The 10,561-nt window shown below is 33.2% G+C and overlaps 1 protein-coding gene across 3 annotated transcripts; it reads right to left on the bottom strand.

The window, feature by feature from the left end:
* Nucleotides 1-1,050: 1,050 nt before the first annotated feature.
* Nucleotides 1,051-6,406, bottom strand: LOC102617224 (uncharacterized). Of its 3 annotated transcripts, none has more exons than XM_015529520.3 (9): nt 5,984-6,403; nt 4,343-4,618; nt 4,085-4,187; nt 3,914-3,993; nt 3,750-3,827; nt 3,165-3,256; nt 1,872-1,983; nt 1,536-1,661; nt 1,051-1,436 (listed from the first exon to the last, which is right to left on the bottom strand). In XM_015529520.3, the coding sequence occupies exons 1-9, from the start codon at nt 6,224-6,226 to the stop codon at nt 1,320-1,322; spliced, it is 1,227 nt and encodes a 408-aa protein (XP_015385006.2). In that variant the 5' UTR covers nt 6,227-6,403; the 3' UTR covers nt 1,051-1,319. The 3 variants fall into 3 exon arrangements, 2 of the variants coding, with proteins under 2 accessions (XP_015385006.2, XP_006465173.2); XM_006465110.4 differs by having other exon boundaries at nt 4,343-4,552; nt 5,984-6,399; XR_001507933.3 differs by having other exon boundaries at nt 1,315-1,436; nt 1,889-1,983; nt 5,984-6,406.
* Between the last annotated feature and the right edge of the window lie 4,155 nt (nt 6,407-10,561).

The raw sequence follows: 10,561 nt of genomic DNA, 5'->3' as shown, positions 1-10,561 counted from the left end.
ATATCTCCAAGAATATTATTACAAGAGCATTATTGTAAAAGTAAAGAAAAAGTTAAGATATGATTGTAATATAATTACCAACAAGGTGTCTTAAGGTATTTTTCAAAATATAAAACTTAACTAGATACTGAAATTAAAATATAAAAATTAAACAAACATTTACCCCTCTTCTTTCAAAAAAAGGGGACACAATCAACACAAAATAGATTGTTTGCATTAATCGTTCACAAAATAAAATTATTTGCATTGTCCTTTTGCTTGAATTCCCCAAAATGTAAGGGGCCTAAAAGTAAATCGCAAGGTTGATTTATGTGATGTTTACCGTTTAATATTAAAAAAATTGCCCTCTTGCTTGCTTGAAACGAATTCCTCAAAATTGAAGGGATACATAAGTAAGAATAATTTCACACCAAATAAAAGCAGAGCATCATCTCATAGCTCCTCTGCAAATTAAAGATTTTGTAAGTTATTCATAGGTCATTGTATCAAATATGACAAAAGTATTAGAGATGTGATCTGGCAAAATGAAACCATTTGGTTGTGCTATCTTGAGAAAGCGCAAGGCATAGGATAGTTAATTTTAGGGTTATTATTGTTTTACTACTTTAAAAATTATCAAATATCAAATGACTACAACAATTATTGTTTTCTATCATTTTCCTATTATATCTTTATAAAAATATCATTTTACTACTTTTCTGTTACAACCGTTAGTTGACTAATAAAATACCAATTTTATCCTTCATGATTAAAAAAATAATAAGACAAATTTGTAATTCATATATCATAATTCCAACAAAAAGAATTATGTTGGTATTTTATATTCATTTTAATAAATATATTACAAAATTATTTTGTAAATAAGTTTCAAATTTTTTTTTTAATCACGAAGGGTCAAATTAGTATTTTTTTTAGTCAATTAACTGGTCAACTAACGGTTATAACAAAAAAGTAATAAAATAATATTTTTATAAAAATATAATAGGAAAATGATAAGAGACAATATTTGTTGTAGTCATTTGATATTTGGTAATTTTTGAAATAGTGAAATGATAATAACCCTTAATTTTATTACTTTTACATACAACAGCTTCTATGGTTACAAAGTTATATTGCAAGCTTCTCAAACATCTATCCCTACAAAGTTCTATTGCAAGTCATTAAAACAACGAAACAAACTAAAATCCAAAGAAAAAGAAAATCAGCGATTAGTCAATGTGATGGTAAGAAGTTATCGCTGCTCACCATCTTACATACTTGATACTTGTTGGAAGGAAGCAAAGGACTCACTGGGAAGCAAAGGACTCACTAACTAACTTTTATTGCTGCAAATTATGCACTTTCCCTTTCTTTATTACTTTCCCGAGAGCGGTTTTTGCTTCGTCCAGTGTTTCAACAGTATGCCCGTCTTCAAAGGTTACCCTCTGTATATTGAACTGCAAAGAAAAGGAAAAACAATTGGCATCAAAACAAAAGCAAAGAAAGAGTTGGAAGTTCATGAAAATTTATATGAATAGTTGTGGATGGATAGATACCTGTGCACCTTGACGGACCCGTACGTCAATTCCCTTGCTGTCTAATGATATGATAGCAGCATCATCAACCTCAGTTTCCGCCGATAAGAGCTCTTTGAGCAGCTTTGAGAAAGCAGCATTGAGTTCCTACAATAAAAGTAAGTAAAAAATCCAATTAGTCCCAGGTATTCGTATCAACCTGTAAAATTGTTTGTACTGTGCATCATTTTTCACAGACAAAAGGAGAACAAATAATTAAATACACGAGAAGGGACAAAGACTAATACAAACCGAAATTCATATCCTCTAAATGTCCGAAGTTTCATTTATTAAAACTACTAATAAGACAGAGTTCACCTTCAGATAATGCTCGCCACCCTCAACTGCAATCTTATCAGGCAAGAGGGCTTCGTATTCCTTGACATCGACCCAAGCAACAGTGCCAAAGCCTCCAATGAAATATATGTCACTGCAATAAATTTGAAAAATAAATATAAACTTTCATCTCAACAAGAAACATACTTATAACTGACAGTTCTCCCAGGATAAACAAAGAACTTCTGACATACAAATGCATAACAAAAGTAATAAATAAACAAAAAGAAAATTTAGATTATTGCAGGTTATGACACCAGCCAGACAGAGTCCAAAAGAAATGAAATAACACTTAGAAAATATTAAGATACAGTTCGTATTCACCATATTTTGACCACAAAAATATAGGCTTGTGCGCAAGAGATTAGTAAAATAGAGTTGATAGCATCACTGAAGAATAAAAAGTTGTCAGCAGGAGTTTTATCAGTAGAAGTTCTATCGAGTTACAATGGAGTTCTTCAACTCAATAGTCATTGCACCCAGTAATCAACCAGCAAAAATGGTCCACAATACAGCTGTTTTCAAATCCACACGATACCTCAATTTTTATAGAAATTTAACTCAGCTAATGCATCTTATCTACAGAATTTATGACAATGCGAACTTCATTCAAAGTGAAATCCGCATGATAATTTGTGAAAACTAAAGTGGCAGCTAATCTAAACTCCCTCTATATATCTCCCTGCGTGTAAATGTTGTTAATCCTTCAAATTAATAAATTAACAGAGATCAAGTAAAGAGAACAAATAAACATTAATCTACACTTATGCTCTCAGATTGTATAATGCCCATAAATCTTCTCTCCTCCATTTTTCAAAAGTTTGCCATTCCGTAATAGCCCGGTTTTTCCTATTGAGCTGATGCACAAAAAATCCCATGGTCAATTTAATATCAGACCAGGTGCTTGTAGCTCTTTCATCATAGGCTGCAAAGATAGTTAGAAACTCTGCAGAAGAGAACAGACTTGAAATCCAATTCAGTCAATGAGCCAACAGAAATTTTGAACAATGTTTGCCAACACACCTCGTCCCCCTCCCCAAATAAAAACTCTCTCTATATATATTTTAAATAATTAATAAATATAGACACACGTTAAGATGAATCCAAGCTTTAAAATCCAAGAATCTAAACACTTTTAAACTATCAGTTTCGATATGCATTCCAAAGAAAGAGAAAATTTACAACTTTTTTATATAGAAAATATACATAAATAACACTGACAAAACCAAAATAAACTCAAGGATAAAAATGTATAAATAAATAATTAAAACAAACCTTATGTCCTGCATCCGAAAGTAGTAGAAATTACCCCACTGTTGAGATGGTCCTTGATGATGTTTTGCGATATATTGTTTATGTGCCCATTCCTGAAAACAGAACTAGGCATTATAATGTATAAACTATAAACAACAGCAGTAGTGACAGAACCCTCAGTGGCAAAGATGCATTCTTTCCCCCAAACCACTGAAAGTCTGAAAGTCTGTCGTAAAATTTAGAAGCAAAAAGATTCTTTGCCCAACAGACTCCATCTGAGAAGAAATATAGGGCTCAACCAACTCAAAACAGGTCCAATGGCAAATAGCAAGCCCAAATGAATCTCATAGCATTAAATTGAATGTATGAAACTTGGTGAAATGTGAAGAAAAAGGAAGCAAGAAAAAGCCTGTTAGACGCTCCAAGCATAATAATTCCTAAGCGGCTAGATGAAGCTAGATTGGTTCACTGAAAATTGTACAATGCATTGTGTTCCGCGGTTATGACTATGGCTAAAGAACAGAAAGCAATTTCCGACCTTCTTAAGGCATATCCAGAAATTTATTAAAAAGTATAAAAATTAATAAGAAAGAAATAAATTACAACCTGTTGATGTTCTGGAAGTGGGAAGATGTCGCCAAAAATAGTTACTCTTGCATTGGATAAGCCGCTCCATCCAGGTATCTATTAATCCTAGCTGTCAATAAAATTGATAAATAGAAAACTAAAGCAGGAACTCCTAACACAGTGCAAAATACTAAATAACTAACCTGCACAACAAGTGTGCATCTGGGGTCAGCTAACAAATTCCGTGTATGGATGGCCAATGGTGAAAATGAAAATATTGGATCTGCAAATATAAAAATATTGAAGACAAAAATAGATTGTACTGAAGAAAAGGAAAACAAAATTAAGCAATTCTTAAGGATCCAAATACTTACGCCCCATTGAATCAGGAGCAAAATCTACCAGAGACCCAAATGGGTATCCTTCTCGTCGATGGTGCATCCGAGACATTACAGTACATAGATGAGCAAACCTGGCCTTAAATCATGAAGAAGGGTAGATTTAAAATTTTTTCAATTCATATTTAAATGAAAATAAAAGTACAAGTAATTACTCTGAGTGTAACCAAACTCAGCTCCTTTAAAGAGTAATACCAAACAGGTATAGATTTATTATACTAAGAAATCAAATACCTGTTCCATTAGATTGCGAACTGCTAAGGCTGGTCGAGGTAAGCCATGAGCTGAAGTTGCACTCTGCACTCCACCAGATATTGGGGTTCTAAAAAGTCCAGCTCGTGTTCCCCCACTTGTTCCGCTCCCATGAGGAACCACATGAGGTGTTTCTATCTTCAATAAATTATCTGCATCCTTATCACCACTCGGATTTTGATTTGTATTACCCTTCAAAATATGAGAGAAGCCATCACTACTAAGCCGAAGCAGCCATCTGATACATCCATTAATGGTCTATATCGTGGGGAAAAAAAATGTTGCAGATATTACATAGGAGCACAATAGAACTAGAAGGCCATCAAAGAAACCACTTCACAACCCAGAAAATAACTTGGCATTCTTGGAAAGATACGAAAAGAATTAGAATCACAAGAAGCAATTCCGCAACTTCCTAAATTGCTTCATGTACTTTCCAAGATTCATAAATTATGGAATTATAGAAGACATAAAATTTTTCTCATTACTATCCCTTAGCAGCATTAATAAATCAGAGGAAAGCACCAAATACCATTGACAAGAAAAATAAATTAAGTGAAAAAAAGTACTGAATCAAATAACTTGAATAGAAGTTCTAATCCAAGTTCAGAACATGTCTAATGTCACTTGATGCAATTGCAAGTCACAGGCATTAGTCTCCCACACACAAATATATTCAAGACAAGAAAGAACATCATTGGTGAAGAGGCAAGGTATGACAGATATACACAGGAAGCCATCAAATATTGGTTAATCAAAAAAGTGAATTTCTACAAGAATTGGGTCACTTAGCATGGCTGCACAATTGAACAATAATTACACCTCCAAAACAACACAGCATGTCCTATTTCTGCAGTGAAATGCTAAAAGGAACTAGGAAAAAGTATAATGTGCTTAATAAAGTAAATAGGAATCTCCAGGAGTATCTAAACAATTGTTGAATCCAAAAGCAAAAGTCATTCTGCCAAAAGACCCTTTAGCCATGAGCATACATAATATGGCATGCACGGAAATGGCACAACTGCTACTTCAAAACATCATAAGCAATCTCTTTGCAACTACAACTGAGAAAGTGGAGAAAAAAAAAAGTCAAGAAAAAGATTAACATACCAATAAACTTGACTTCAATAAGCTACCATATGGACCCCATTAGACATGAAATTAAAGTATCACTGTTTCTGCAACGTACTAATATAATACAACTGTCTTCCCAAAATAGAACAACCACGCAAGTCAATCAAGTTCATACTATTCTAAAAGGAACTCTTTTTTCTACTACTAACGGGTGACCAAATCTACATTCAACATGCTTATGAACAAACTCAATAATGTAGGATGATTACCCAGCAAAAATTCAAGCACATCCTTCAACTACTTTCTTGCCAAAAGAAAATTTCAGTTTTTTTAAGTCCTTAATGAAAAAAAATACAGATTCATTCATGATCGATAATTGAATCTGTTGCAAGTCTCCAGGCATTCTCCCATACATGTTATTAAACAAAAAAAAAATCTAACTATTCCGAGTTCACAGATCATGGGCACATCAAAAGCACCAAATTAAACAAGAAGCATCAGCTAACAAACTTAAATAAACAAGTTTTGAGCATTTAAAAAACCAATCACCTGAGATAAAGAGACAGCGTCCCCAAAAGCTGAGCCAATCCCGTTATCCGAGGGCTTGTCATCTTCACCTTCGTTGGGTACTTCACGCGCCTGAGCATGAATGCGAAGCCGAAGACCGAGGGCGGCACAACGAGAGCTTTCACTGAATTTCAAAGACCCAGTTCGCTGATTTGATGACTTTGCAAAAGAGTATGAAGGAGAAGGTAAAGGTTTATTAAGAACTGAACTTGAAACAGATTCCATCAAAAGAAAGAAAGGGGAATAGCAAACAACAGGGAGAGCTTTTGTATATTATTTGCTGCCAAAGGGTTTTTGCTTTGTAAAAGTCTAAAACGAAGGGCTTTGTGCGTCTATGGAAAATTTTCGTTTTGACAGCGTGGGGTTGTCGTGAGAGGAAAAGGAAGACTGTAATGACGGAGTTTGCACCGGCTGCGTGGGTGGTTAAAATTTGCACAATATGGCACGGCAGTCATTTAATTCACAAATATGACAATTATTCAAGAATGAAAAATCTAAAATACCCCTTACAATAAAATGCCCACTTTAAGTCCCATATAACAAGGGCCGATCGCATGACTATGAAGACAATAGTTCGAGTTCTCATTGATTCAACCTCCCTTAATTAAATATAATTGTGTGAAAATTACTTGTAACTTCTTTTTCCCTTACGAAATGCGAGTGGAGTAGAGATATCCCCTCTTCCGTGATGGGTATTTGGCTAAGTATGTACTTCATAAAATAAAAATATAATAATGTAAGCCCCAAATATATATCTGATTATAAATATCGGTGTAATGATCTATTATCATAACAGTTATAAAAATATGTATAATACAATAACTTGATGCTTAATTAATTAAAAAAAAAAAAAGAACCGATCAACATATACCTAATTAAGTTTTTGCATATAATTTTTATGATATTAAAAGTAGTGTTGGACTTGATTAGTACACCTCAATAAAACCTCCCTCCTTAAAATAACATATGTCAATTTTATAATCTGTAGAGCCAACGCATGCTAATGTTACGTACTAGTTTTTCAAAAGCTTATGTCAGTAAAGCGTTTGTAAATAGATCTATAGAAGTTATTAGTGTATTGTACTTATTTGATATCATTTTTCTAATTTCGTTGGAGCTAATGAGTGTAGAAAAATTTTAGTTAGACGTTGTATTTGGTTCTATTTCCTTTGATGTACTCTTTTTTAACTTATGCAACACAAGTAATATTGTCCTAATATATCGTTAGAATTTTATTGATATTTCAAAATACTAATGTCCCAAATTTAGATGAATTGTTATAATTAATCCTCTCTACTTTATTCTCATATTTTATCATCAATTTTCTTTGTTTTGCTACTTAAATTGTCATTGCTTAGAATACAACCTTACAGTTGTGTTATTATATCATATAAGTCAATCCACTTTGAATTGTGTCCTTTTTTGCACTGAAAAATCTTCCTTAAGGATAGTGATTCACGCATGCCTTGATAAATTTATATTTGTTGACTAGCTAACAACTTCAACATTATGGGATACAACTTTTTGATTCATGGGTGCAAAATTCTCTATTTCTGAATGCAACTTTTGGGTTAAACAACCTTATTGTTATTCTCAAACTATTGTTTATCACTGTTGGGTTTGCTAATCGGTATTGTTGTTCTAGTTGATTTTGCAATTCAAAGAATCAATTTTAACTCATATTTCTATCATATATTATTGTTGGAATATCTCTAACATAAGTCAACTTATATCTACTCTGAATATAATAAATAAAATAAAATATTTAATTTATAACTGAATCTCGAGTATTACTATGCTTACTCAGTTGATTTCAATTTAATTTGTATTCTAACTAATGAAGCATCTTATGTATCATTTACACATTAATTGAGTTTATAAAAATAATTGAAGCAGATTGAAGAAATCCTAATTAGATTGAAGGTTATAATATTTAGAAATGTTTTAATTAATTTGTATTCTAGTTTAGTTTAATTTGGTTACTTATTCATAGTTTTATTTTTTTTTTATTTAGGTGTAGCTTATTTGAGTTCCTAATTTAAGCATAAGTCTTATTAAAACATATTTTTTATTCAAATTGGGATAAGTCATAATTAATTGTATAAAAAAGTGTCTGTTGTAATTTTTACAAACAGTTATTTGTTATTTGTTATTGACTAGTTCTTAGAATAAACTCTTGATTTGAATTCTAATCTTGTTATTTGTCAGTATTCCATAAAATCAATGCATTCTAATACCATAGATTTGCGAGTTTTCTTAGAATCAACGTAGATATAATTTATTTCTTTATTATGTATCTTAAGAATCAATGGAGTATTGAAAATATTCTTATCTATTGATTACCCTACATCTTCTGTAGAAGAAAATCAATTGTTTCCATACAAGTGACAATAAATAATTATTTGGTGATTCATCAATTGGATAAAAACAAAGTATCTAAAGTTCTAAATTGAGCAGTTAAATGTAAACTGTATACCATTGTATAAGTTTAATTGAGGAGATAATTCCACATCGTCTGAGAATAATTTGCAGGGTAAGAAAATTTGGGACGATCCAATTAAAATAGCTTATTCTTTAGATTTAGAAATCTATACTTTCTTTTAAAAAAATAAATAAAACTATTTAGAAGTCACTCGGACAATTTTTTCTAACTCTACACAGAACTTTCAAACACATGCACTGACTTTTTTTTTTTTTGGTTTAAACCACCCGATTTCCGGCGACCGCATTGGGCCCCGACTAATCCAGATTCGAGGTGTAGTCACAGTTAAGGCTCCTTACCCCTTCCAAATGGTGTGTTTAGTGGAGATCGAACCCAAGAGCTCTTCCCACTTACCCAGCCTGCGCCGCCAACTGAGCCACGACCGTTTGGTAACACATGCACTGACTTTTTTTTTGATACAAAGGGGCTCTAAAAAGAGCTAAGGACAAACAAAACGTGGGTAAGCTACCCCATACATGTCATGCTGAAGGTAAGCAATGATACCAGGAGGAGGATTTGGGAACAAATGAAGACCCAAAGAAAAAGATAGGGCATGGTTGGCTAAGAAGTCCGCTGCAAAATTAGCCTCCCTGTAAACATGATTAATGGTAATGCACCAGCTGCGACTAATGAGATCTTTAATTGACTTAATCAAAGGAGATAGCTCATTAGTTGTGATCGTAGGGGTGGTGACTAGTTGGAGAATACAGATGCTGTCAACTTCAACTTGTAACCATCGGATCCCATTTTGCCAAGCAATATTTAAACCTTGATATAGGCCCCAAAGCTCAGCCACTGTAACCGAGCACGATCCAATGTTCATTCCAAAGCCGGCCACCCAAGCCCCATTATGATCTCTGATAAGACCGCATGCACTGACTTTAATAATGCACTTTCGACTATAACGTTTACCCCTTACCATATTTTCACCGCAGATGATCAGCTAATGCGGCGACACAACGTAATCCCATCGGCAAAAGGAAGTTGGCAAAACTCGATATTTGGATCAATAGCCACGGTATTGTTGAATTCCAACACGAAATCCCTGATATCTGATGTTCTTCTCCAGTCTTGCATCAGATGGTGCCACCACAGATCCGTACCATAGGGTATTGTCGTAGCAAATCACTCCCACAATCCTCACAAGCTCAAAAATCCTCTTGTGGTGGTTAATTAATGTACTCATCTTTGTCAACATTTATAAAGATAAAGTCAAAAGTCCCATGATGTTTTTCCTGAATATAATGATAGATTATGTTGATGATTGGTCATGAGCAATTCAGCTGTAAGCTAATATGAAAGAACAATATTCTTTTTGGGGAATGTTGTGCTTTCTTATTGGATCATTTGATCAAGAAGAGGAAGAGCATTGCCTTCTCTAAAATCAATTTTGCGAGCAACACCAACTTCCTCAATTATGGGCAGACCTAATTGATAATATTCCCTTGTGATGTCAATGGCCAATATTTGTACCATTCAAGATAAAGGTTAATCGTTTTTTCCTGCAAAATAAAAATTATTTTTAGTATAAGAGACATTAATTATTACTCATAAAGTTGCTCCTCTTAACACATGGAGGCCTCAAATGTTTTACGAAGAGACACAGATACTCACATATACAGTACCGAGATATAATTTAATAGAAAAATAGTAAGATGCATTATATAGCAATCAAAACTAGCTGAGAAAAGATCAAATATAAGGATTCAGCTAACTAGTAACAGAGAAATAGCACTGGCCCTCTTGCTACACCATTTCAAAAAATTGATCAGAAAACACAAATTAATTTGAAAAAAAAAATTGTAGAACGAGAGAATCTTACAGTGGGTGCTTGGCCGTCAACTCGCGGAGCTCCTTCAAGCATTCAGGCTCTCTTGGATATACACTAGTTTCAAGTATATGCTGCAAGTGCAAGTGGAAAAAAAATATTTATCAAATTTTTTATGGCATACAAAAATAATTAATTAATTACCTGGTAAAGCTCATCACTCCGTAAAAGATTCTTTCTAGCTGTTTCTTGGCAATCAGAATCCTGGTTTTGGTGCCCTTTCTGATTCGGACCCATTACTACTAATTAT

This window comes from Citrus sinensis, chromosome 7 (genome assembly GCF_022201045.2).
Source record: "Citrus sinensis cultivar Valencia sweet orange chromosome 7, DVS_A1.0, whole genome shotgun sequence".
NCBI classification, from domain to species: Eukaryota; Viridiplantae; Streptophyta; class Magnoliopsida; order Sapindales; family Rutaceae; genus Citrus; species Citrus sinensis.
The sequence above is the reverse complement of the archived record's forward strand: the minus strand, read 5'-3'. Positions and strand labels throughout refer to the sequence as shown.